At 38.3% G+C, this 27,809-nt stretch overlaps 2 protein-coding genes across 3 annotated transcripts; one reads left to right on the top strand and one right to left on the bottom strand.

Moving 5' to 3' along the window:
• Positions 1-488: 488 nt before the first annotated feature.
• On the bottom strand, positions 489-14,549 carry FBXO45 (F-box protein 45). Its single transcript, XM_082839186.1, has 3 exons — positions 14,135-14,549; positions 8,230-8,586; positions 489-3,725 (listed from the first exon to the last, which is right to left on the bottom strand). Exons 1-3 carry the CDS (start codon positions 14,441-14,443, stop codon positions 3,540-3,542), a joined length of 852 nt encoding a protein of 283 aa, XP_082695312.1. The 5' UTR covers positions 14,444-14,549; the 3' UTR covers positions 489-3,539.
• A 334-nt stretch (positions 14,550-14,883) lies between these two features.
• Positions 14,884-27,391, top strand: WDR53 (WD repeat domain 53). Of its 2 annotated transcripts, XM_082839808.1 has the most exons (4): positions 14,884-14,909; positions 20,055-20,550; positions 26,774-26,948; positions 27,048-27,391. In XM_082839808.1, the coding sequence occupies exons 2-4, from the start codon at positions 20,071-20,073 to the stop codon at positions 27,368-27,370; spliced, it is 978 nt and encodes a 325-aa protein (XP_082695934.1). In that variant the 5' UTR covers positions 14,884-14,909; positions 20,055-20,070; the 3' UTR covers positions 27,371-27,391. The 2 variants fall into 2 exon arrangements, with proteins under 2 accessions (XP_082695934.1, XP_082695933.1); XM_082839807.1 differs by having other exon boundaries at positions 26,774-27,391.
• Positions 27,392-27,809: the final 418 nt, after the last annotated feature.

Raw genomic sequence — 27,809 nt, 5'->3', positions numbered from 1 at the left:
ACTGAGGAATGCTTTATTAGAATAGCATTTGGGTTAGGTATGAACTGTTCCTTTCAGGAAGGCTTTAAAGTGGTGGTCTTGATTTCTAGAATGTAATCTCAATACTCATCTTTAAAATTCAAGTTTCTATCTTATCAAACTGTTCATTTTTTTAGACGATCAAAAATATAAATATTACAGTCTATATAAACAGCAGTTTGGAGACATAAATGAAAAGTTAATTGTAATACCTACTATGTGGGTTAGGGCTCTGTTCTTTTCAAAACTCTCTCTCCCAGGTCAAATCGTATCTAAAAGATGGAAGATGCCTAATCACGGAACCATGAGTTGAAGTATTCAACTGAGCAACACCTACTTGCTTTAGGTGCCTTATCAAATCTATATCCAAACTTACAGGAATAAGAATGAAGGAGGTGAAATAAATGGTTCAATATTCAAAAGTCAGATAATGAAAAAATAACGGCAACTAAGAAATGACATATATTAACCACAGAATTCTTTGTATGAAAAGTTTTAATGAATTGTGAGCCATTGACCATTACAGACTTTAAAACTTAATATTTCTTCTTTCCTGTGTAAAACCAGATAATTAAACCAGCCTATCCCAAGTATGACAGAAGACCATAGAATGAATAAGAGTAATAGTAATGTTTTCTTACCCATCTGCACGCTTTGCTAAATTTAAGAACCAAAGAGAGTGCTCCTGGTTTCCAAAGTCAACAGAGCAAATTCAATTACACATTTCTTCCTGATCATAGTTTCAGCTGAAATACAACAAATATAACTTTGCCTTTCAATAGCACTTTTTATCCATAGCACAAGCACTTTCCCATTATTTTCTTCTTTACCCCCAATATCCTTATGAGGTAGTGAAGGGAGGGAGCAAGGATTTTTTTTTTTTTTTTTTTGCAGATGAGAAAACTTAAGGTGAATTTAGATCAGTGGTTCTCAACCTTGGCAACATATTGAAATCACCTAAGAAGTTTTTAAAAATCCTTATGGTCATGTCATAGCCCAGACCAACATCAGAATATTAGGGTATGGGACCCAAGCATCAATATTTTTCAAAATGCCTGTGACTCCAAACTATAGCCAAGTTTGAGAACCACTGGTTTAGATGATTTATATTCAATATTCAGAGGCAACTGGCTTCTACCTAAGTGCTCTCTCAGCACCAATGAAAAAGAGATTCAATTTCCTCAAACATTATAACAGTTTGTCTTAGTATTCTGTACAACTACTATTGGTCTCCAGTAACAAATTAATTTACCAGGTTATAAATGAAGGCTCTTCATTCCCCTGATGCTCATGCTAAATATGAACCTCCATTTTATAAAATTTGCAAATTGGATATTAAAGAATTTAAGTCTTTGAGACAAGAATGGCTTGTTATTAAATATTTAGGCAATCATTTGATTCTAGGTTCAATATGCAATAACCACGTGTTTCCGTTTTCCATTCAGCACCTTCAAAACTTTGTTACAAATGAATGTTTACTAATAAGACAAAACAGAAGATATAAACAAAACTCTGAGCAAAAGCTCTTGAATTGACCATATCACAATCTGAAAAAGAAACAAGTGCTTAAAAGACCTTATAGCTTTCTAACTAGTTCAATCTTTATCCTGAACCAGATCTCTTCTTTAATTAAATTTTAAACTTTGCCAAATTGAGTTGTTCTACACCAAGAAAAATCAATTTCTGTAGCAGCTATGTTCTCTAATACATTTAACATATAATTTCACTCTGTAGTATTAAATATGGTTTCTAGGAGGTTTCTTTCTTGATGTGGGTATCAAAAAGGGTCTTTAACAGATTACACCTTTAAGCAACACACCAAATACACAACAAATACTTGTAAACCTTTCAGGTGGCAAAAATGAAATCTTTGTTCATGACTGAAATCCCTTGTTTCACAGGAGTACTGATAATATTAACTCGCAAGGAGCAACCCAAGAACCACAGCCAGATGCTTGCTGTCCCTAATTTTTTTAGATTCAAAAGAAAATATGCATACAGCAAAACCTAAAAACTACAAAGATTCCACTTGCCTTAGTCACTTCTTATCACAAAGATGTATCTGAAACCATACAATTTATACTTTCATACAGAAAGATGTTTGTTTCCTTTCTAACAAAAGAAAATCTCAGCTCATGTACGTTGAATTATTAATTTGAAAGAGTATTAGTGAAATCAGGTTTCTTAGTCAAAAATTCTGAATAGGAATTAACGTTAAACTCTTCTACAATAAAACCTTCAAAATATCACCAACCTGAAGTTTCCAGCATAAGGTATTTTATTTCAAGTCCCATGGGGGCAATTATTTATAATGAGATAAAGAACATTCTTAAGCTGGGTTCAGGTTGGCACTGTTTCAGATGGATGAGTAAACATTTTCTTGACAACCCCAATAAAGAGTTTGAGGCTTAGATTGTTGCATGATGTAAACAATATGAAATTAAAAAATTATAATATCTACAGCATTATAAAGTTACAAAATAAAAGGACCATTGATCAATTATTTTCTTAAGGTCTGTGACTAACAGCTTTCATATTTGAGGCCTATAAGAACAAATGGCAATGCTCTCTGTTCTTATGAGACACTTTCTTGCAAGGTCAAAAAATAAAACCAGATTCTATAAGATGCACATTATTATTATTATTGATATACGAATGATTAGAAATAGATTTGCCTTCCCTCAATCTTAGCCTGGAGATTTGAGGGACCTGTATAATAATTTTGATGGTTAAAAAAATAAATCAGACTGTAATAGGCATGGAAACTGTAAGCCAAATATAATACAAAATGAGCCAATACAACACATCTCCTCTTAAAATTTTCTTCTTTGTAGTTACCAAACTGTCCCTAAATGTTATTCTAATTTTGTACCATGTAGTGGTTTTTAAGAAACTGAACTAGAACAAAGCAACTCCTTTGTCCTGTTTTTTTTTTACAGTTTTTTTTTTTACACACATATTGTATATACAACTTTTAAAATAGCTGCACAATTTTATATCTCACCGTTAGAGAAGTGCAGTCCAGGCAGACCATGCTTCTCAATATATTAAAAATATTAAATAAAATCCAACCAGTTTCATACTTTTCTAATAGTCAAGCTGGCTGGAAAAAAGGGTCTGGAGAAAAAACAGGCAGTTGTAAAACAGGATCAGTCTTTCTTCACAAACACACTACTTAAAACTCTTGCTAGTTCCCTATCTTATCCCTTTTACACCATCTCTAAGATCTCACCTTAAAAGTTGAAAATATCACATCGCTAACTTAGAGACAAAATCTGTTGAAACATGCATATGTCAACTGCCCACTCAACCAACTGCAACCCTGAGGATTTTTCTGGCCCAGTAGAAAAGAGGAAACACTAAGATAATCTCTGCTGTAGAGTTGCTTCTCCAGTTAACAATATCATGTGTTTTTTCAGGATGTTTCTTGGGCATGCATGTATGACACTGTCACTTCATGATTCTACTTTCCATAAGCAGGTATCTCCTCCACTCTGTCTTTCATCCCAAGAAAGCCACTGTCATCCATCCAAAGGTTTTCCAAGGTAAACCAAAGTCACTTCTGTGTTACCATATACAGCAGAAACTGCTGGATATAAGCAGACCTTTGGAAGTCCTCTAAAGGCAACCCCCAGGAATTCATATCCACGTTCAAAAGCTAAAGTCTTATCTTCCATGTCCAAGATGACTCGAATTCTTTCTCCTATCTGCAAACAGACATCAAAAGAAGGTAAGAAGAAAACCCATCAAAGGCACAGCTAGATGTAATCAAGTTGAAAATATTATTAAGAATATGTATATCTCAAAAGTTATCTAGAAAAACCAAAAAAGTTATTTGGTCAGGGAGAAACATCTAGAAAAAGAACATACATCAATTTCATCATAAATGTTTGTTTTGATAGTTTTTTTAAAAAAAACTTAAGACTTGTGTGGGATTTATATTTAATACTGAAAATTTAAATATTCTTCCTGAACAGTCCCCAGATTTTATTTATTCTTTTTAAAGACTTTTCTTAAGAAGGTTACCACTAAAATCTATAACTTGGCATATTTTACCAAAAAAGGCTACCTAAATTTTCTCAAATTACTATAGTACATACATACAATGGAATGTTATTCAACCTTAAAAAGAAATGAAATTTTAGTATGTGCTACAACATGAATGGACCTTGAAAGCATTATGCTAAGAGAAATAAGCCAGACACAAAAATACAAATATTATATGATACCACTTGTATCAAGCACCTGGAATATTCAAATTCATATAGATTGAAAATTGAATAGAGGTTACCAGAGGCTTGGGGGAGGAAGAAATGTGGAGTTATTGTTCAGTGGGCACAGAGTTTATGCTGGGGATGATGAAAAAGTTTTGGGTATATATAGTGATGATGGTTATACAACATTGTGAATGTATTTAATGCCACTGAATTAAACACTTACAAATAGTTAAAAGAATAAAGATTGTTGTGTATATTTTACCACAATAAAAAAAATTACTATAATAAAACACTTCCACAACCTTTAAAATTTACAAAGCAGTTCTACATACAACATGGAACTTACATAATCATGAATAGCCAAATCTGACTATAGGTTCTAAAGATGCAGAATAGGTTTATTAAACAATCACTTTGTGGTCCACTACTCTGAAACACCCGTTTGTTGTAAGAATAGCAGTACTGATTGTTAAACTAAACTGGAAGCACAATTACCCATTTCTTTTCCCATTTGGAAAAGTAAACAAAGAAAGAGCATGTTTATCCTTATAATTTGCATGTATTAAAGGCTGTTGCATCTATATACTTGGAGGCAGAAAGTCCTAACATTTGCAATCAAAACACCATAATTTAATACTTCCAAATTATGATACCCCCTGCTGCTATCATTACTTTCCTTCATTGTATTTCCTATCACAAATAACTACCAACATCTACTTTTTCTCTCCCTCTGCCCAACTCACAGATTAACCCCATTTTAAGAACCTCCAAATCACCATCATCACTACTGTTACAAACAAAACACGAACAACAGCAAAAATCAGAAATAAAAGCTAGGGGCTTCCCTGGTGGCGCAGTGGTTGAGGGTCCGCCTGCCGATGCGGGGGACGCGGGTTTGTGCCCCAGTCCGGGAGGATCCCGCATGCCGCGGAGCGGCTGGGCCCGTGAGCCATGGCCGCTGGGGCTGCGCGTCCGGAGCCTGTGCTCCACGGCGGGAGGGGCCGCAGCGGTGAGAGGCCCATGTACCGCAAAAAAAAAAAAAAGGAAATAAAAGCTAATATTTTCATGAGTATTGTTGAGTGATTTTATATTATCTCATTTAATTCTCATATCAATCCTAGGAGTTATCCCTGTTTTACAGAAGATGAAAATAACAAAATAGAACCACTCCAAGTGAAATCTTCAAGTTTGCTTTACGTTTGAGCATACAGCATACATACACATAGCACAGAGAGCAGAAAGACAGTCTTACAGTTTTAGGTGTCAGAGGACAAAATTTGGAGACAGCAGAGCAACTGGAAACTTAGAGGAACTCTGCAAGCAAAAAACCACAAAGAGGATGAGCCCCAAAATCTGAAAATAAACTCTGCCCAAATCCTCATGTGATGACTGTATTACACAAACACAGGGGAAACCCCCAGGGAAACAGGCAGAAAAAGTAGCAGCTAGAGGCCAAAAAAACTGAATAAAGACATAAGCTGCTGTATAGTTTCAGTGCAGGCAAGTTAACTGCCTACTAGAACAAGAAAACCTACAGTTTTCAGAAGTACAAAGTAGCTTCTAAAGAAACAAAACATTCCAGAGTCACTACTATATATTATCTACCATGTCCAATTTTCATTTAAAAAATGACTGGATACGAAAAGAAACAGGAAAGTGTAACTCATACTCATGGAGAAAAAAGCAGTCAGTAGAAACAGACTCCAAGTGGGCCTTAGATGCTGGATTTGGCAAAGACTTAAAGTAGTTATAAAATATACCCAAAGAATTAAAGAAAAATATAGTATTAATAAATGAACAAATAGAGATCTCAGTAGAGAAATGGAAACTATAAAAATGAAAATTTTAGAACTGAGGGGCACAATACCCAAAATTCACTAGTCTGGCTCAATAGCAGAGTTCAAATGACAAGAAGAAAAAAATCTATGAACTTGAAGACAGAACAACAGAAAGTAATGAATCCAAAAAACAGAGAGAAAAAAAGAACACAGCTTCAGAGGCACAGAAACAAGGATGATATCAAGCAGTCCAACAATTACATTAAATATAAATGGACTAACTACTCAAATCAAGAGACTGGGTTAGATAAAAAGCAAGATCCAATTACATGCTGTCTGGGGGACCCACTTTAAATACAAAGACAGTCTAAAAGGATGAGGGAAAAGAGGTACTTTGCGATAGTAAGCATAAGAAAGTTGGATTGGCTTTATTGATATCAGACAAAATAGACGTAAAGACAAGGAATATTACTAGAGTCAAAGAAGGTCATTTCATAATGATAAAAGAGTTAACCAGGTAGGTAGATATAACAATTTTAAATGTATATGCACCTAATAACAGTTCCAAAACACATGAAGCAAAAAGTGACAAAACTGGAAGAAGAGATAGATAAATCAGCACCTATAGTTGGAGATTTTAATACTCCTTAGTAAATGAAAGAACAGGTAGAAAGAAAATACAGAAAGCAGATAGAAGACTTATACACTACCAACCAATTTGACCTAGCTGTCCTTAATAGACTATTCCATCCAACAGAATATATATTCAAGCATACATAGACATTTATCAAGGTAAACCATATGCTGGGAATAAAACATGCTGCAATAAATTTAAAGGGACTGAAATCATACAGAGTATGTTCTCTGAAAAATAAAGAATAAAGGACTTTCACTACAAAGTCACAAGGTTAGTCATAGGTCTTTATCTTCAATGATTATTAAGTCCGTTCTCCTTAGGGCATTTGCAGAGCCTGAAAGGACGTTAAGGAAAGGATTCTATGAAAGAAAATCCTTCCAGGCTTTTATACATCAGGAAATGAGATATATTTTAGTTCTTCTACTTTATTATGTCTCACTTGAGGTCATTACTGAGGCTAGAGCTTTCAAACCACATGTTCCTCTGAAATGTACTATCTATAATTCCTTAAAATTTCCAAGTTCTTATCAGATTATTATTTTTTACACTCTGCTGAATCTATGGTAATCATATAGCTTTTACAAATAGGAACTATAATTATGACCCTAGAATCAAGTGAGTATGGCTTAAGGCTAAGAATTTTTAGGGACTTTGCTGGTGGTCCAGTGGTTAAGAATCTGCCTTCCAATGCTGGGGACCCGGGTTTGATCCCTGGTCAGGGAACTAAGATCTCACATATGCCGTGGGACCACGAAGCCCGCACGCCACGACGAAAAATTTGCGTGCCGCAACTAACACCTGATGCAGTCAAATAAATAAATAAATATTTTTTTAAAAAAGAATTTTTAAATGTAGTAGTTTGGGACTTCCCTGGCGGTCCAGTGGTAAGACTCCGTGCTTCCACTGCAGGGGGCACAGGTTCGATCCCTGATCAGAGACCTAAGATCCCGCATGCCGCGCGGGGTGGCCAAATAAATAAATAGGCAGTAGTGTGCCTGAACTCACCTATGTTTATGGAAATTGCTGACACCTCCAGACGCTTTAAATACAATCCAGATTAATAAGTAGCAGAGGGTAAGTATGTATGCACATGCACACAGGTGCATTTGTGGGGGTGAGGGGGTGAGGTATCCAGAAAAAGTAAATTTGGATGTGCCTGATATAAAAAAGATTACAATCCAAAGCACAAGTTGGCAAACTATGGCCCCTGGGCCAAATCTGGCTTGCAGTCTATAAATAAGGTTTTACTGGAATACAGCTATGCTCATTCATTTACATAATTCACGGCTGCTTTTGTGCTATAACAACATAGTTGCACAGTTGTGAGAGACAGTATGGGACAACAAAGCCTAAAATATTTACTATCTGGCCCTGTATAGAAAAAGTTTGCCAACCTGATTTAAAGACAGATTGCTCAGATTGAATACGTATTAGGAAACAAATACTGAGATACTAAAGATTATTGTCAGAGTAGCCAAAAAAGGCCAGTTACACTATTTATTTAAAAGTTACCAAAAAGACAAATAATGCTGCTATATAAAATTTTGTAAATTTAAAACAAATTAAGCCAGTTCCTCACCTGATATTTTGGTGCATTGTTGCATTGTGGAAAACTGCCATTGACTTCTCCATTATGTAGTAGATTATTGTCCACTAGATTCCAGCCCCAGCTCTGGTCATCACTGCCCAGCAATGCCACATAACCTTGGCATTGCATGGGGGCCCGTTTTGTGGCAATTCCAATCACTGCCACAGTGCCCAGAGGGCCCTCCCACCACACTTCCCATGCATGGCGGCCCTCACTGAAACCAATCTTGGTCCTTGCACCATCAGTGCTCTGAGCGATGGGGTTTCGATGTAAAGTAAAGCCATTCTTCTTAATGTAGACATTCCTGGAGCAGTCGTTAGTGCTGAAAGCATGTTGGAAAGCACGTATCTGAAAAGATGGAAAGCACACAAAAGAAATAGAAATTTAATTTTTCTTAAACATTAAAAAGTACCCAAACTTTAGGCTACATGTTTTTAAACAATAAAGTTATATATTGTAAGTAATACAATAATTATTTCTCAAAAATGGCTCACGTTTCAGCATGGGATCCTAACATAATAAATTATGCAACATTAAAAATAAAACTGCCAGCTGTTTCATTATTGACTAAAATTCTAAACCACAGTATAATTTCTCCAAATAGACTTCTTAACACATCAAAAGATATACACAAGAATTCTTATATTTTAGAGATAGTACTGAAATGTTTATGGGTGACATATCTGGGAATTGCTTTGAAATATCCAGGAATGGAATGGGAGAGTGGGCAGGGTAGACATGAAAGTAGACTGCCCATGAATTAATCACTGGTAAAGCTTCGTGATGGGTATAGGGAGGTTATTTTCTATACTCTTGTTTATATTCGATATTTTTACATTAAAAAGTTAAGATATGCACAGTTTTCGTGTTGGCAATGCTGCCACCAAAAAGAACTGTATTTTAAGTAAAATAGAGAACTTAGGCATATCAGCTCTAGAGTTTATGAAAAATTTTAATAACCACAAACTATCTTAGATCCTCAGCCTCCTTGCTAGGTATTACTCATACACTGAGACATCACCACTCTCATTCTACCAAATCAAATAATCCCCTAGATAGCATAAATTCAATCACTAAAATTTATAAAGAGATAGTCATTAACAGCAGCTACCACTGCCAGGACAGGATAGTTGACCTTCAGTAATCACCAGTTTTTTAAGTTTCCAAAATAAAGACAATATGAAAATTGCTACTCTGTACAAATAATAACATTCTCTCATGTTTTAATAATTTATAGGTTTTAGTTTGTACGTTTTTTAGAAAATCCCTTCTTTATTCAAACAACCCAAAAGCAGCTGAAGGCTGGGACCTATTGCTTTAGTTAACCTGAGAAATCAACTCCAGAATCACAGAATTTCAGGAAAGACGTTAAAGTTCACCTACTTCAACTCAGGGATGGGGACACAGGCGTAAAGTCAACAGGTACTTAGCACAAGAGCCCCAAAGAGAAGTCAAGCATCCAGTCCCCTCATCCAGTTCTCATTTACCATTAGCAAGTACTTCACTGTTTAATTGTTGTACTCCAGAGGACAGATTAAAACAAAAACAAAAAACCTCCTTGGTTCAGGTATCCCATATTTTCATAAACAGGATGTAAACCTGAAGTATACCTAAATTTTTTCCGATCTGTTCTTATTATAACACACTTTTAAGCACCTAAAAGTGCTGTACACACCTCAACCACTTGACTCTAGTAAAACATATCTTGAAAAAAATCTAATCTAACCTAAATTCATCAAACTTCTATAGGAAATACAGAGGACAGAAAGCATGTTAAGCAACACCATGGGAATGAAATCAGCAAAATCCAGATTGAGGGAACCTCTCTACAGGGTAAACAACCTGGTTTCTTCAACAAATAAACTGCCGGGGTAAGAGGTGAGAGAGATGGAGGGTGTATCTGGAGACTAAAATAGCCTTAAAAGACATATCAACTGTTTGTCATGGGAACTTTATATAGATCTTGCTTAAATAAACTGAAAAGTAAAGATATAACATTTGACATTTATGAGACAATTGGAAATTTGAACACCAAACTTTTTATATAAAGGAATTATCATTAATTTCTTTATACTTTAGATGTACTAATGGTATTGTGATTAAGTGTCCTTATCTTTTAGAGATAATGTGAAAAATCAGATAAAATGGAAAAATAAATACACAAATAAATAAAAACAATCTATAGTTCTTGCTACACAGTCTCATGCGTAACCTGGATTTTGCATTATAGCAAACAGCTTTAAGACCTAGTTTAGGATGTACGTCTGAAATTTAGACAATTATAGCTAGATGCCAAGTATGACTGGAATAACTGATGTTACTTGGTAATATGTAAAACATGAACTTTTAAAAAGAAGACAAATCCTAGGGGCTTCACTGGTGGTGCAGTTGTTGAGAGTCTGCCTGCCGATGCACGGGACACGGGTTCGTGCCCTGGTCTGGGAAGATCCCACATGCGGCGGAGCGGCTGGGCCCGTGAGCCATGCCGCTGAGCCTGCGCGTCTGGAGCCTGTGCTCTGCAGCGGGAGAGGCCGCAGCAGTGAGGGGCCCGCATACCGCAAAAAGAAAAAAAGAAGACAAACCCTAATTAGATTGACAACTCCAAATACTTTCCAGTTTTATGCTATCCCAAGCCTGTTCTCATCATTTTCTCAGTTACCCAGGCTCCCTGGAAATCCTATTTGACCCTTCCTTCTTCTTCATCCCACCTCACCCAGTCAGCTGTCCACCTATGTGGACTTGTTTTCTTGCAATTCCTCTCCCAGCCACCCCCTTCTCTGCTCTATAAACTTGTTCTGGTCTTAAGTACCTCTGGTATAGGCACCAACCCCTGCCTTCCTGAATTCACCTTATGGACTGGTTTCTCTAAAGCACAGCTCTTACTTCGTCCCTCCTTTGTTCAAATTTCTGTGTTTTCCAGCTGTAAGACAAAGCCCAAACTACAGACTGAAGGCTGTATGTCAAGGACCTCCATGATATATCTAGTTTCAGCTTAACTATACAATCATATTTCCTATCACAATTCAATCTAACTAAACTATTTTATATCTTTAGCCTTTCCTCCAAGCTACAAATTGTAACAGATGCCTATCTGAAAGCTCTTGGATGTCTTAAAAACACTGTAAACTCTGTTCTACCAAAACTGAACTCATTGTTATTCATCCAAAATCTAGCCCAGGTAATCCCTATCTCATATAAGCCAGATACCTAGGAGTCATCCTGAGCACCTCCCTCTTCCTCCCCCCTATTTCAAATCTATTGCCAAGTCCTGTAGATTTTATTTCCTAAATTTATTCTAAATTTCTCCCCATCTCTTTTACTACATACTTCCTAATACTCATATTTCTAAGGTCCCCCTCCAACCTGTTCTCCATTCTTAAGTTTGAATAACCTCTAAAAAATGGAATAATATCACATCACCAATCCCCACACTCCTAACCCCCTTTTGCTTACAATTTAAAATGGCTTCCTTTTGTTTGGCCCCAGTCCACCTCTTCCATCTTTCTCAAACGTGCCTCACTTTTGCTGTCTATGCTCCAGCCACATTGATTATTTTCTGTCCCTCATACTCATCAGGTTCCTTCCTGGAAGGCTCTTCTCTCTCTCTGGCCTATTTATCCTTATCATTCAGGTCTCAGTTCATGCATTATTTCCTCAGAGAAAGCCTTCCCTGACCTCCCTACTTAGTTCAAATTCTCCATTACTGACATTCAGAGCATCATGTATCCATCCTTCGTAGGACTTAACACAAATGCAATTTTACAACTGTGTGACTATCTGATTAATACCCACTTCCCCGCACTAGATTGTAAGTGCCATATGGCAAGGCATCCATAAGAGTATGTATCTGTTTTTATTCACCATTGCATCTGCAAAACTGAGCATAGTGCCTAACATTCATATTTTTTTAAATAAAAATATATGCTGTACAAACCCTCTGCTTTCCATTGCCTTGATTTTGTTCAGGGTACTTCCTCTTAGTAAAATGTTCACATTCTCCCCATCTTTAAAGTTCAGCTCAAATACAATCTCAACCCCAAACCTTCTACAATCATCCACTCAACTTGTAAATCTCTTTCAGTAAACTTCTAGTATATATATATATTTATATCTCTAACAGTTAGCAACAATTTCTACCATTTCTAACTAATAACCACTAGTTATTTCTATATATTTTTTTCTCCTCTACTAGACTGAGGACGTCCCTACTAGGCTATATGACTCCTTCTGAATTAATCTTTTATCTTCAAGATATTCAAGAAAAGTCCTGCAATATCTGAATGTACATGTGATTAGTACAGGTCTATAATACCTATAGTGCAAGTAGTACAAAGGCATACAAAGTATTAAAAACTTATGAAACCTAAAATATCTCTGGAAGGATACAGAAGAAATAGGTAACATAGGTTGCCTCCAACCTGGATGGCGGTGGTATAAGGACAAAAGGAAGACATTTTGCTTTACATCACTTTGCTTCTTTTGAATCATGTATTCTTCACATGAATACATTATCTATTACATATTATTATATGAATCTTGAATCATGTGAACATGACTATTACAGACCAATTACAAAAATGTCTTAATTTAAAATAAGTAAAAACAATAAACTTTATGGAAAAGTAAAAAATAAGACTCATGAAATCTACACGTTTATCAGGCACAGTAAGACAAAACTGCAATCTACTGCACTCTACTATATGAATTACAACTAGTATCCATTGAGAATCTACCATGTACAAATACTGTCCTCGCAAATTAACATTATTTCACTTAATAGAAAAACAACTTCACAGTTGACATATTAAAAAGCGATATTCCTTATCTTATTAAACTAAAACCTGTTTTATTACAGAAGAATACATTTTACATCTATTTCACATGGAAAAGAAATTTACTCCTTATTTTGGCCCCACTGGCAGTCTAGCATTAAAAAGGTATGTTTTCCCTTTTTAGTTGTTAATGTATTTTTATGTTTACCATATTCTAGGTCAGACTTCATCCTGTCTCATATATGCTCTTGGTGACTGCTATTCTGAAGAGCTGTTTCCATCCAAACTGAACCCAAGTTTAAGGCCTTTTATTTATATTGCTTGAAGAATCCTCTCAGTCCTACCATTAACTGCTACTTGACATTTTTACTTGCATATGAAAGCAAGACTAATCACAAGAATCTGGCAGGGGAAAAAAGGCAGCAAAAATGGAATCAGCATGTTAGATGACAAACAGAACATAAGAGACACAACACCAAGGTGGAACTACGAAAAAGGTGGCAAGGAAGTAGCTAATAATAGTGGGACATGGCAGTATTATGACTGTTAAGTGGTGCCGATGGGAGGATGTTCTATTAAAGCCTCTATGTTGAAAGTCAGCACGATGCCTTGGACCACACTCATTTATAAGCCTGTAACATAGTGGAGGGAATTAAAGAGTGCTTGGGCAAAAATAAAGAAAAGATAGTTATAAATCAGAGCTTGGAAAAGGTGCGGTGAAAGCAAAGATCTGAGAAACTAAGCCGATGTTAAGGCAGCCAAGGTGGTTTAATAAAGGGCAGGGAGAAAAATAGGATGAGTATTGAAACCTACAACAATGAGGTGGTCTGTTTTTAAGGGTAAAGACTGTGGAAAGTAGAATGAGTGACGGAAACCAGGGATGGGAAACCACCTGGCCCTTCAAAAAGTGTATCGCGGAAGTGGGGTGGGTTAAGGAGCAGAACTTCAACCCAAAGAGAAGAGGATCTCCATGGCGCGGGGAGGTAAGGTAAGGTATTGACTGGAGCGGTGGAAAGGCGGGATAGTGAGGCGAGGCTTCCGACTCAAAAGCTTAGCTGAGAAGCACTGAGAGCGGCCCGGACAAGCGGGACCGGGGGCAGCGGCGTGGCGCGGGGCTCCCTCACCTTGGCCTTGTAGCTCGGCAGGTTGCAGAGGATGTCCGTGCGCAAAGCCTCCTCTGCCAAGCTGCGGGCGCACAGGCTCCGCCACACCTCGCTGTTCTCATCGCCGTGCAGGCAGCGGTACCAGTGCTTGCACACCAGGGCGCAGCTCCGCAGCTCGGACAGCTCCAGGTAGGAGAACACCAACTCCAGCACCCGGCTGGGCAGCCGGCCCCCGGCCCCGGCGGCCCCGGAGCCGGCGCCCGCGCCACCGCCACCGCTACAGCCAGCGCCTCCCGAGGCTGCCCCAGCCCCCGGGGCCGGCGCCGCCATCGCCTCAACAGCCGGCCCGAGGGCCGCTGCCGCCGCCGCCGCTACCCCCCGTCTCTGCTCCGGAGGCCAAGCCTCGCCTTGAGACAGGAGCAGTTCGCTCACCGCCCCTTTCACAGACTACCGTCCGGCCCCTCCACCACTCCCGCCCCTGCCCGGGGGCGTCCGCCACGCGCCCCGCCTCACTGAGGGCAGACGCACCGGCCGCACGGGCGTCCCCCGCCCCTCCCCCGCGGCTCAGCGCGGGCACCGGAACGGCCCGACTCGCACGGCCTCCCGGCGGCGCGCCCGTGCCTCCGCCATGCGGGTTGAGGGCACGAAGCAAGGGCGCACGCCCAGCTCGCGCGGTTCCTCTCGGCCCCGGATGTGACTGTTTGGCTGAGGCGCCTCCCCCCACTACGCTAGATGGGATTGGGCGCCCACGGGTGAGGTCATCACCTGGCGCCTAGGAGAGAAGCTGGAAGCGCAGGTATGAGGCTATCGCCGGTGGGTTCCGGGCTATCCTCCGGTGCCTTTTCTCTTTTTTAATCTAGTGGTTTCGCGTCGGCTTTTCTGGACCACTTTTCCTATAAGTTTTCGCTGAGTCATTTGGGTCCCTGCTTCACCTTTCCAATCTAACGCATGAAATTTCCCTCTCCTTATTAGCCAGTCCTTCGGCAGGTGAGGTCGTGTTTTTCTGGTCAGGCCCTCTTGTTCTCCCTTAGTATCAGTGCTTATCAGAACGTGTGTCCCAGCGTATATACAGCATGTGAGGTCGCCACATTTGAACACCTTCCCCAACCCCCCACCCCCCAGTGTTTGGATAACCTTAAAGTGCCGTTTAAGTGCTTATTAAGTGCTACATTCTTTTGGACAAAATGTGGCTTTTCCTAGTCTTTCCTACTAACCCACGATTGGTAGGCGAATTAAAGCAGTGTGTTTTTAACTAATGAGACATTCCAATAGGGAGAATGACATGGAGGCTATAATTATAGAAGGCTTCTTGGAAGGGAAAGAGTTTCAGCATTATTTAGTCATATTGCGTTTTCCTAGGTGGCCAGAACGTTTTCTGACAGCCTTTAAAGAATGCTTGGTACGAGAAAATAATATCTATCATGTAAGCCAGGCAACCTACTGAGGCCCTTTACAGGGGTGTTTATATAACTCTCTAAACAACTATGAGATAATTATTATAATAATAGGTTTCACAGATTCTTTTAGTAGTCAATTCCACTGTCTTGCCTTTACGTAGTAAGGAATCTTTCCAAAAGCTCCCTTGCTGTGTATAGTCAATTTCTTGTTCTCCAGTAAAAACAAAAGAACAGCACCTACCATCTCTACTCTCTGATGGGTGGTGTTTGGTTATTACTTGCCAGTCCCTTCTTCCCAGATGTTTTTTCCTCCAAGCTTAGTAACCCAGATTCTTTTCATTCTTACTAGTGCCAGTACCACAGCCCTTCAGCCACTTCGGTTGCTGTCTAGCTTCTCCACATCGAGACCAACTTTGGAAAACTCAAACATGTCAAGAAAAGTTGACCTATACTTATTACAGTGATAGTGACTATCACATTATTTAGATCTCAGACTTCGGAGTTTTATTTATTATTCATTTTTCAGCTTTCAGCCATCCAAGGAAGACGGTCCAAGATTTGTCTGGAAAGGCACTGAAGTTTCTTTTACAACTTCAAGGATAAGTAGAGTCAGTCCATCCAAGAAGGGGACAAAGAACAGACAGAATGAATAGCTTTAAAGGCACAGACACTTGAAAAGGACAAATGGATACATGGAGGTATGACAGGAGTAAGTGTTTAGAGTAGAGAGCATTCAGTTATTAAAGACATTGCCCTCTATCCTGTCTGCCATGGTGTGAGGTAGAGCCTTTGAAGGATCTGATGAAATAATTCTGGCACATCTTGTCCACTCAGTGAGGTGACTTTTTGTGGCAAAGTACCCCCCAAGTGGCCCAGGTAGGATTTCAAAGTAGGAAAAGATTTCCTTTATCACTACCTCCTTTTCTTTCTTGCCTGCTCATCACCCTCCTGATCATGTCCCCTCCGCCATGTTCAGTACCCTTTTTCTGCCCTGTCACTGTTTAGAACTTCCATCTTTGCACCGCACCCTTTATAAAAATGTTCTCATAGTACCCCACCTTCCTTGCCCCCTCTCACTCCATGATCTCATTAGGTGTAAGAAGGAAGGAATCCAGTATCTAATTAAACTAATTCACACTGGGATATGATTAATTACCGTGCTTGACCCTTTAGTCATCTACCTAAGAGAAAAGCTAGGTGACTTGATACCTGAGTGTGGGGATAGTGGCACTTAGCTATTTCCAGGTAGGCTTTCCAGTCCCAGTAAAAGAAAAACAAGAAACAGTGGCTTGCCAACTCATTTCTGAAAGATTATTTTGATTTAACCCATATGTAGTTAATTTTTCCCGCTACCTCGTACCGCAGCAGTCTGATTGTTTAACACTTTTTGATGGTGATCTTCGAATGTGTTTCAAATAATAACAAATAATTTTAATTTTGTAGACTAAGTAAACAGGTGATCTGGGGGGCTCTCATTGAATCCCTGATCAATACTCTGCATGATAAAATTAAAAGCCTCAGAATGTATGGATTTCTGGGGCTTTCCCAACTCTTTTTCCTAACATTCCACATAATAGGTCTCTATTTTAATTTTTCTGACTAGCTAGGTGATCAGTGAATATCATCCACGTGGTATAGAGATTAGAAGTTTAATTTGCTCTTTACTCTGGTGCATAGAGGTTAAGGTAGAGCTGACCTTGGACTTGTGAGAGTAATAGTCCAAGAGTTACTACTGCTTCCATTATGGAAAAATTTACAGGAACTGTGGTGTTGTCTATAATAGTCTCTTTAAATACAAAATTCATTTATTGCCTAACTTCTCACACTTTGGGGTGGAGTTTAACCAAATGTATCTTTAAAATTGAGTTAATCTTTTCTGGAAAAGAGTTATATTAGGAAGAAAACCTGCTAAAACTTTAGTCTGCTTGTCAGCATTTACTTAGGTCCCTTGTGAGTAGATGAGTGATGGAGAAATAGAAGTACTAGAAACCCTGCCTTATTCTTGTCTTAGCAAAAACCTAATATATCCCAACAGGGATCCAAAACTTACATGGACACAAAATCCTAAAGCTGTAGGGGGCAGACTTCTGGACTTTAAAGTTAATTCATTGTAGAAAAATTAAAACTCTGACTTAGGAAATAAGTGGTCAATACCCTAAAGATTCATGACAGAGTTAAATAAAACTATTTGTAACTTTTCAGTGATTAATTCAAATTTCATATTTTAAGGTAGGATATTGTATTTATCATATAAGTCAATAGTCACCACAAATGACAGTTCCTAAGCCTAAATAATATTAATACCTTTCATTTTAAATTGTGTTAAGTGTCCTTTTTCCTTGGTTTATCTGGAACATTTGGCAAAAGTCTTTGTTATTTAACTACTATTTCAGTACTTGTTGGCAAAAATCAAACCACCAGAGTTCCCTGTCTTTATCTCCCTTTGAGTTATTTCCTCTCCAAACCTCTCCTAAACTTGTTTCAGTCTCTATTTAATTAGTTTCCTCTGTTTACTAATTGAGTGCTTCTGCTGAAATTTAAAAATGTATCTTTTTGTCTTTTTTCCATTTTATCTGTATGAAAATTGCTGATTTTGTGATCTTGTTTCTGTTACTTCGATTACTATTAGATTGGTGATTTTTTGCAGTCTAGTTAGTGATTTTGTTTGTGTGTGTGGCTAAAAGAGGAGGAAATAACCTTTGTGTTGGGAATAGAAATTTTAGGCAGATCACCAGATTATTTTAAAATTATTTTCAAAACAATTTTAGGAAATTTATCTCTGTACAATTGAACTAAATTCAGGTATTGTATCTGAAAATAGTAAAGCAACTATGGCAGTTTCTTACTAGATAAATTCTCCCTTGTCTTGTGGAATGAAAAATTAAATTTAGATAGATTTGTTTGCTTCCTTTTGACCACTTAGAGTTGTAGAAATTGCCCCTATTTCCTTTTTCGCTTTGCACAGGAGGTAGTTACGAGAGGGGGTAGTATTATGTGGCAGTTACAATTACAGATACAGGCTGCCTAGCATATCAGGAAACTAAATTTTGCACATAAGTACTACTGTTATATAAGTTCAAGTAGGTGATAATGTGATTAAAAATATGTGAATATATTTAGAAGCAGTAATGAATTATTAGCAGCTTTCTAATAATCGTTTTCTGCACTTTCAAAGAATACTAACAAGTTAAACCTGTTGTCAAGTAGAATTGTTAGAAAAAGGTCTTCATTGTTTAGAAGTTTAGGATCCCTTTATATTAGATCCCAAGTACAAATCCTAAGAGCCAGGTGACTTTGGGAAAATTATTTAACATTTCTGAGACTCAGTTTTATTACCTGTAAAATGGAATAATATTTACCAATCAGAAGTGTTGTTTTGAGAATAAAATTAAATAATGTACTGAATTAGTCTCCGATGGTAAGACCCAAGGGTTTGCATTTTTAACCAGTTCCCCTGATGATTACTGGTGTAGTACAGGTTCTCAAATTCTAGCATACATCAGAATCACCTGGAGGGCTTGTTAAAACACATTGCTGGGGGCTTCTCTGGTGGCGCAGTGGTTGAGAGTCCTCCTGCCGTTGCAGGGGACACGGGTTCGTGCCCCGGTCCGGGAAGATCCCACATGCCGTGGAGCGGCTGGGTGCGTTAGCCATGGCCGCTGAGCCTGTGCGTCTGGAGCCTGTGCTCCGCAACGGGAGAGGCTGCAGCAGTGAGGGGCCCGCGTACTGCAAAAACAAAACAAAACGAAACAAAACAAAAAACACATTGCTGGGTGCCAACCCCAGAGTTTTGATTCAGTGGGTCTAGAGTGGGGTCCAACAATTTATATTTCTAACAAGTTCCTAGGTGGTGCTAATGCTCCTGGATACTATACTTTGAGGACCATTTGTGTAGTATATATGATGCCACTTTGACTAGCCTAATAAAAGTAAGAAAAGTGACAGTGGTAATATTTGTTGAGCCCTCATTATGTACCAGGCACTGTTATATGTGCTTGACATTTATTATGTCATTTAATCCGATCTGATCCTGTGAAATGGATGTTATTATTACCCCCATTTTATCGAGAATGAAAGTGAATTAGAGAGAGATTCAGTAATGTGCCCAAAGTTGCCCAGCTGATAGGTAATAGAGCTATTCAAACCCAGAGAGTCTAGTTCCAGGGCTCATTCTCTATAAACATTATTCAGATAAAGGATATAACCTGATGATTGTGCAGCCCTTTCTTCAAAAGGATTTTTCTTAATTTAAAATAAATATATTTATTGTTTATTCTTATGTGAGCCTCACATCAAAGGCTGGAGGACCAGGCTTACCTGTGCCCCTGATTGCAAGGAAAGCCCATGTAGGCATGTGCCAGCCAGGTGCACCACAATCTTGTGTTCAACTAGGCTTTGTAGGCTTGATCTTCAAATGTCTTTTTTTATTGATTGAGTTTTTTAGATGTCTTTTAATATTTAAATGAAATACTGCTTATTGAATATGTCTCTCGTGAAGTTCTTAGATAAAACACGAGATTATAATTTTTCCCCCTTCTTCACAGAGTCACCTGAGCCATTATGGCAGTCAAGTGGACTGGTGGACATTTTTCTCCTGTTCTCTGCCTGAATGCAAGTCAAGAAGGGCTAGTGGCTTCTGGAGCAGAAGGTGGAGATCTCATGGTTTGGGGTGAAGATGGGACTCCATTAGGACACACACGCTTCCAAGGGGCAGACGATGTTACCAGTGTCTTATTCGCTCCCTCCTGCCCCACCAAGCTCTATGCCTCACATGGAGAAACCATTAGCATACTGGATGTCAGGTCTCTCAAAGGATCCTTGGACGATTTTCATGTGAATGAAGAAGAAATCAACTGTGTTTCACTGAATGAAACTGAAAACCTTCTGGCTTCTGCTGATGACTCCGGAACAATCAAAATCCTAGACTTGGAAAATAAGAAAGTTAGCAGATCACTGAAGAGACATTCCAATATCTGTTCTTCTGTAGCTTTTCGGCCTCAAAGACCTCAGAGCCTGGTGTCATGTGGACTGGATATGCAGGTGATGTCTTGCAGAGAGTACTTGGGTAATTTCTAGATGCGATTTGGTAACAGAATCAAATTATTAATTGGGCTAAATATATCTTTCCATTTTCTATTCTCTACTAACATGTCTTATGTATTTTATGAACCATAAGCTTTACTTCTACTGCATGTTTAATGCTAACTTGACAAAGTTTAGTAGATTTGATTCACAGAGTAATTATTAATCTTTTGCTGTTCCTTTCTCTATGCTTTAAGACATTCCTAAAACATGAGAATTCAAATATTTGATTCTAAACATCTGTTTAAACAAAGTCATGCTAAAGTCAGAGTTTATCACCCACTCTCTACAAAGTCTGTTGTTTAAAAAAAAAAAAGTTGGAGGGCCTGGATCTATTATTGTTTTTACTCTAAAAATCACTGGAGTGAGAATAGTCATGGCTTCTCTTTGGTGAGCATTTACTACTTCCCACTGCTTTACATTTACTACTTCCCACTGCTTTATTGTTTACGGGCTCCCCCAGCACTGTTCTAGGCATTTAATCTACATTCCCAACTATATATTAGTATCTTCTAAGACTTGTGGCCACTTCTTGGCCAGTGGTCTTTACCATTCCCTCCTCTACCCTCCACACCTCCTTATAATTTAGAAATAATAAGGCTAATTTTAGTTGTTGTCACTATGACTGCCAGCCCCTCCCCCCAAACTATTGGCATTTAGTAGGAAGAATTGGTAGTTGTCCTGCAGTGCTGGGGCAGCCCCTAAACAATAAAGAATTGTCCGACCAAAAATTTGTAGTGCCTCTATTGAGAATCATTTATACCTACAAGGCTTAGTGACCCCATAACCTCTAAACTCCTTTCTACTCCTAGGTCTTGTCCAAAACTTTAATAAACCTCCTACATTTTCTGTCCTAGTGGAGATAATCTGCTTACTTGGTTGGGCAGAAAGACCTACGCAACCAGTCAGATATCTGTTTTAAGTAGGCAGATTGTACAGTGTCTCTTTGACTAGTCATTCTTTCATCCTTAAGCTATACCAGTTTTCAATGACTGGTTCATTAACTACTAGGCATGGCAATAAACAATTAGGTGTGCAGCAATCACAGATTAGATAAGAAGCAGGCACCCAGAATTTACCATTTTACCTCCAGTTCTAGATGAGAATGTTTAGTGGCAGGCAGCTGCTAGAGAACAGTAAAGGAAATAAATGTTTTGTGAGAAGAAGGCTTAGGTAATTTCTTTTCTTTTTTTTTCTTTTTTTTTGGTAATTGCATTTTGATTTGACTGTCAAGAATTGCTAAAAATACACTGTAGATTAACTTCTGCATTGGGTTGTGATGTAACAACAGTGGCTAAGATAATACAGCCAGGCTTTTAAAAAATTACTTCTTTAACTGACGTAGAAACTATAATTTCTTCCAATTTATCAGTATTTCTTAAAACCTGGTTATCTGGTATTTTTCTAAACCTTAAGAATAGCTAGTCTATGGGGGAGTCCAAGAATGTAGGCATAATAGTGGAAGGGAGTTCTTATCAGATTAATGATGAGTTATTTCTCTCTGAACAAGTGTGTTTTATCTCAAGGCAGGAATTGAATTATTGCCACATAAAATAGATGGGTTCAACACACCTATCTTTGTTATTATACAAGTTATAAAAATTATACCCTTTGATTTAGATAGGTTTAAATAGGCAGTGCGGGCTTCCTTGGTGGTACAGTGGTTAAGAATCCGCCTGCCAATGCAGGGGACATGGGTTTGAGCCCTGGTCCAGGAAGATCCCACATGCCGTGGAACAACTAAGCACATGTGCCACAACTGCTGAGCCTACGCTCTAGAGCCCAAGAGCCACAACTACTGAGCCCGTGTGCCTAGAGCCTGTGCTCTGCAGAAGCCACTGCAATGAGAAGCCCACGCACTGCAACGAAGAGCAGCCCCCGCTCACCGCAACTAGAGAAAACCCGTGTGCAGCAACAAAGACCCAATGCAGCCATAAATAAATAAATAAAATTTTATAAATAAAAAATAAAATTAAATAGGCAATGCTTACTCAAAGAGGCAGGGACCTTAAGAATGAAGTATGATTTATTAAGACACTTGAGACTGCTTAATCTTTTATTAAATAGGCCCAAAATAATAGTCGTAATATATGTATAAGGTATAAAAAATAACATTAAACAAATACATGTGTACCACCACTCAAATATAGTTTTTTCTTATAAGGACCTTTGGAAATTTGAAGCCATCATGAATTTCTGTAGCATACACATTGGTTTTCTTTCTCTCTCATTTCCACATTTGAAAATAAATGGTTCAAAGGTTTGTTCTTTCTGGAGTTTGAAAGATCTCTAGTACAGAACTTAAGGACTGGGACAGTAGAGGAGCCTTTTTTTTTACCCCCTTGAAAATGAATCTTTTATGTGGAAAGGAATGTTTTTGTAGGAGAAATTTTTGAGCAGGGTCACTTTGATATGCTTGCATTCACTTCTGAACATTTGCCAGTTGTCCACTTTCTCTCCCTTTGACGTTTTATTGGACCTTAAGCCCTGAACGCTTGTATACTTTTCCTTCAAATCAATTTTCTTTAATATTCTTTTCCTTTAATACCTTGCCTCTCTTGCTTAGGGTGATACTGCTTGATCAGGTGGTTGAGAAATTGTGAGATACCTTGGACTCTTGGGCAGTTAGGAAGAGTAAAGAAGTACAAAGGGAATGTCCAGGCAGGAACAATTTGGGAATTTTCAACACTTGGAAATGACTGCTGGGTTGGTACAATTTGCAATTTTATTCTAGGAATGCAAGGATTCTTCAATATACGTAAATCTATCAATGTGAAAAACCATATTAACAAATTGAAGGAGAAAAACCATATGATCATCTCAATAGATGCAGAGAAAGCTTTTGACAAAATTCAACACCCATTTATGATAAAAACCCTGCAGAAAGTAGGCATAGAGGGAACTTACCTCAACATAATAAAGGCCATATATGACAAGCCCACAGCCAACATCATTCTCAATGGTGAAAAACTGAAAGCATTTCCACTAAGATCAGGAACAAGATAAGGTTGCCCACTCTCACCACTCTTATTCAACATAGTTTTGGAAGTTTTAGCCATAGCAATCAGAGAAGAAAAGGAAATAAAAGGAATCCAAATCGGAAAAGAAGAAGTAAAGCTGTCACTGTTTGCAGATGACATGATACTATACATAGAGAATCCTAAAGATGCTACCAGAAAACTACTAGAGCTAATCAATGAATTTGGTAAAGTAGCAGGATACAAACTTAATGCACAGAAATCTGGCATTCCTATACACTAGTGATGAAAAATCTGAAAGTGAAATCAAGAAAACACTCCCATTTACCATTGCAACAAAAAGAATAAAATATCTAGGAATAAACCTACCTAAGGAGACAAAAGACCTGTATGCAGAAAATTATAAGACACTGATGAAAGAAATTAAATATGATACAAATAGATGGAGAGATATACCATGTTCTTGGATTGGAAGAATCAACATTGTGAAAATGACTCTACTACCCAAAGGAATCTATAGATTCAATGCAATCCCTATCAAACTACCACTGGCATTTTTCACAGAACTAGAACAAAAAATTTCACAATTTGTATGGAAACATAAAAGACCCCGAATAGCCAAAGCAATCTTGAGAACGAAAACCGGAGCTGGAGGAATCAGGCTCCCTGACTTCAGACTATACTACAAAGCTACAGTAATCAAGACAGTATGGTACTGGCACAAAAACAGAAAGATAGATCAATGGAACAGGATAGAAAGCCCAGAGATAAACCCATGCACATATGGTCACCTTATCTTTGATAAAGGAGGCATGAATGTACAGTGGAGAAAGGACAGCCTTTTCAATAAGTGGTGCTGGGAAAACTGGACAGGTACATGTAAAAGTATGAGATTAGATCACTCCCTAACACCATACACAAAAATAAGCTCAAAATGGATTAAAGACCTAAATGTAAGGCCAGAAACTATCAAACTCTTAGAGGAAAACATAGGCAGAACACTCTATGACATAAATCACAGCAAGATCCTTTTTGACCCACCTCCTAGAGAAATGGAAATAAAAACAAAAATAAACAAATGGGACCTAATGAAACTTCAAAGCTTTTGCACAGCAAAGGAAACCATAAACAAGACCAAAAGACAACCCTCAGAATGGGAGAAAATATTTGCAAATGAAGCAACTGACAAAGAATTAATTTCCAAAATTTACAAGCAGCTCATGCAGCTCAATAACAAAAAAACAAACAACCCAATCCAAAAATGGGCAGAAGACCTAAATAGACATTTCTCCAAAGAAGATATACAGACTGCCAACAAACCCATGAAACAATGCTCAACATTAATCATTAGAGAAATGCAAATCAAAACTACAATGAGATATCATCTCACACCGGTCAGAATGGCCATCATCAAAACATCTAGAGGACTTCCCTGGTGGCGCAGTGGATAGGACTCTGCGCTCCCAATGCAGGGGGCCTGGGTTCTATCCCTGGACAGGGAACTAGATTCCACATGCATGATGCAACTAGGGAGCTTGCGTGCCACAACTAATGAGCCCACATGCTGCAGCTAAGGAGCCCTGGAGCCACAACTAAGGAGCCCGTCTGCCACAACTAAGACCTAGTGCAACCAAATAAATAAACAAATATATTTAAAAAAAAAACATCTAGAAACAATAAATGCTGGAGAGGGTGTGGAGAAAAGGGAACACTCTTGCACTGCTGGTGGGAATGTGAATTGGTTCAGCCACTATGGAGAACAGTATGGAGGTTCCTTAAAAAACTACAAATAGAACTACCATATGACCCAGCAATCCCACTACTGGGCATATACCCTGAGAAAACCAAAATTCAAAAAGAGTCACGTACCAAAATGTTCATTGCAGCTCTATTTACAATAGCCCGGAGATGGAAACAACCTAAGTGCCCATTATCAGATGAATGGCTAAAGAAGATGTGGCACATATATACAATGGAATATTACTCAGCTATGAAAAGAAACGAAATTGAGCTATTTGTAATGAGGTGGATAGATCTAGAGTCTGTCATACAGAGTGAAGTAAGTCAGAAAGAGACAAATACCGTATGCTAACATATATGGAATTTAAGGGAAAAAAATGTCATGAAGAACCTAGGGGTAAGACAGGAATAAAGACACAGACCTACTGGAGAATGGACTTGGGGATATGGGGAGGGGGAAGGGTGAGCTGTGACAAAGCGAGAGAGAGGCATGGACATATATACACTAACAAACATAAGGTAGATAGCTAGTGGGAAGCAGCCGCATAGCACAGGGATATCAGCTCGGTGCTTTGTGACCGCCTGGAGGGGTGGGATAGGGAGGGTGGGAGGGAAGGAGACACAAGAGGGAAGAGATATGGGAACATATGTATACGTATAACTGATTCACTTTGTTATAAAGCAGAAACTAACACACCATTGTAAAGCAATTATATCCCAATAAAGATGTTAAAAAAAAAAAAAAAAAGCTAAGTATACCAGGATGTCAAATTAGTCAACAGACTTGTTTAGAATTTCTGCTCTTTTCTCCAGGTACTATGCTAGGCATTAGCAAAGATGAATTAAATCTCAAGAAACTGAAAAGCTAGTAGTATATGTCAATTAATAGAACAGGGATTAAATATGGGAAAGAGAGAAGGGGGCTGGAATAGTTAGGAAAGCCTTCCTAGAGGGACACAATTTGAGCTATGCCCCTAGGATGAGTAATTTGGGTAATGTGAAAGGAAAGGAAAAGCATTCCAGATAAAAATGATTTCAGTGGTATTCTAGTTTAGTTTATTTAGTTGATAGGTATTTTTACTTTAACAAGCATAGACGAAAATTAATAAATTTCATAATCTTCAATTTTACCTGCAGAGATCAGGGTAGAATGACTCAAAGAAACTGGCATCTGCTTAAGAATTTGGATTACACTTTAATGGGTTTGTTAATCAAAAGTTACTCAGGATCTTGTTTTCTAAATTCTATCTTCCTTACTGCCCACTGGCATTCTAGTTTTGGCACCAGGGTTGCATCCCACTGGCATGTCGTGGTGCCATCTGAATTTCTTTTTTAATATTGCTGGAAATGTATCCTACTAATCATTCTCAGGCTACTTTGATGATTTTGTTAGAAGTGGAATAAGCATGTTAGTTAAACAAACTGACTAGAACCGTAACTATGTAACTTCCTCTTATTTAAAGGTGATGCTGTGGAACCTTCAGAAAGCCCGGCCACTCTGGATTACAAATTTGCAGGAGGATGAAACAGAAGAAATGGAAGACCCACAATCACCTGGTCAGCTTCTAAACCCTGCCCTAGCCCACTCTGTGTCTGTGGCATCGTGTGGCAATATTTTTAGTTGTGGTGCAGAAGATGGTAAGATTCGAATCTTTAGGGTGATGGGAGTCAAGTGTGAACAGGAACTGGGATTTAAGGGCCACACCTTAGGGGTATCCCATGTCTGCTTTCTGCCAGAATCCTATTTGCTGCTTACTGGAGGGAATGATGGGAAGATAATGTTGTGGGATGTAAGCAGTGAAGTTGAGAAAAAACAGAAGAGTCCTATAAAACATACCCACAAGAAGAAAACCAAAAGGGCAGCTTATACCAAGCAGGGTGGAAACACTCATGCTTCAGCAGCAGGTGAAGACGAACATGGCAAAATTTTACCAAAGTTAAGTATTGAACATGGAGAAAAAGTGAACTGGCTCTTGAGTACAAAAATAAAGGGATACCAAAATATATTGGTAGCTGATCAAACTAATTATATATCTGTATATCCTTTAAAAGAATTTTAAATCCAATAAAACATTTGAAAAACTGCAGAACTTTTTATGGGTTAAAAAAAATCCTGATTCTTTGTTTGAACTATTTGTCATGTGTGGAAATAATACCATTCCATCATATAAATTTTAAAACATTTGAGCAAAAGGAGATAATTGGGTAACACTTGTTATAGTAAATGACATTAAAATTTGGTGAATGAGAACTAATATTCACTGAGTACTGATTGTGTACCAGCCATTTTACATGTTTCCTTTCTTATTCCAAATCAGTGAAGTGGGTTACTTTGTTCATTTTTTGCCACAGGAATCAAGACTCAGAGATGTTAAGTAACCTGAGGATCCAAGAAAATTGCAGGCACGATTACTTACCTGCAAAGCATCTTCATTGTCTTGTCAAGCCTCCTGCCATAGGGAAGCCCACATCCTGATCCAAATATGGTCACCACATTAG

Source organism: Leucopleurus acutus, assembly GCF_964270905.1.
Source record: "Leucopleurus acutus genome assembly, chromosome: 5".
NCBI lineage: Eukaryota > Metazoa > Chordata > Mammalia > Artiodactyla > Delphinidae > Leucopleurus > Leucopleurus acutus.
This window is presented reverse-complemented; position numbering and strand designations above follow the sequence as displayed.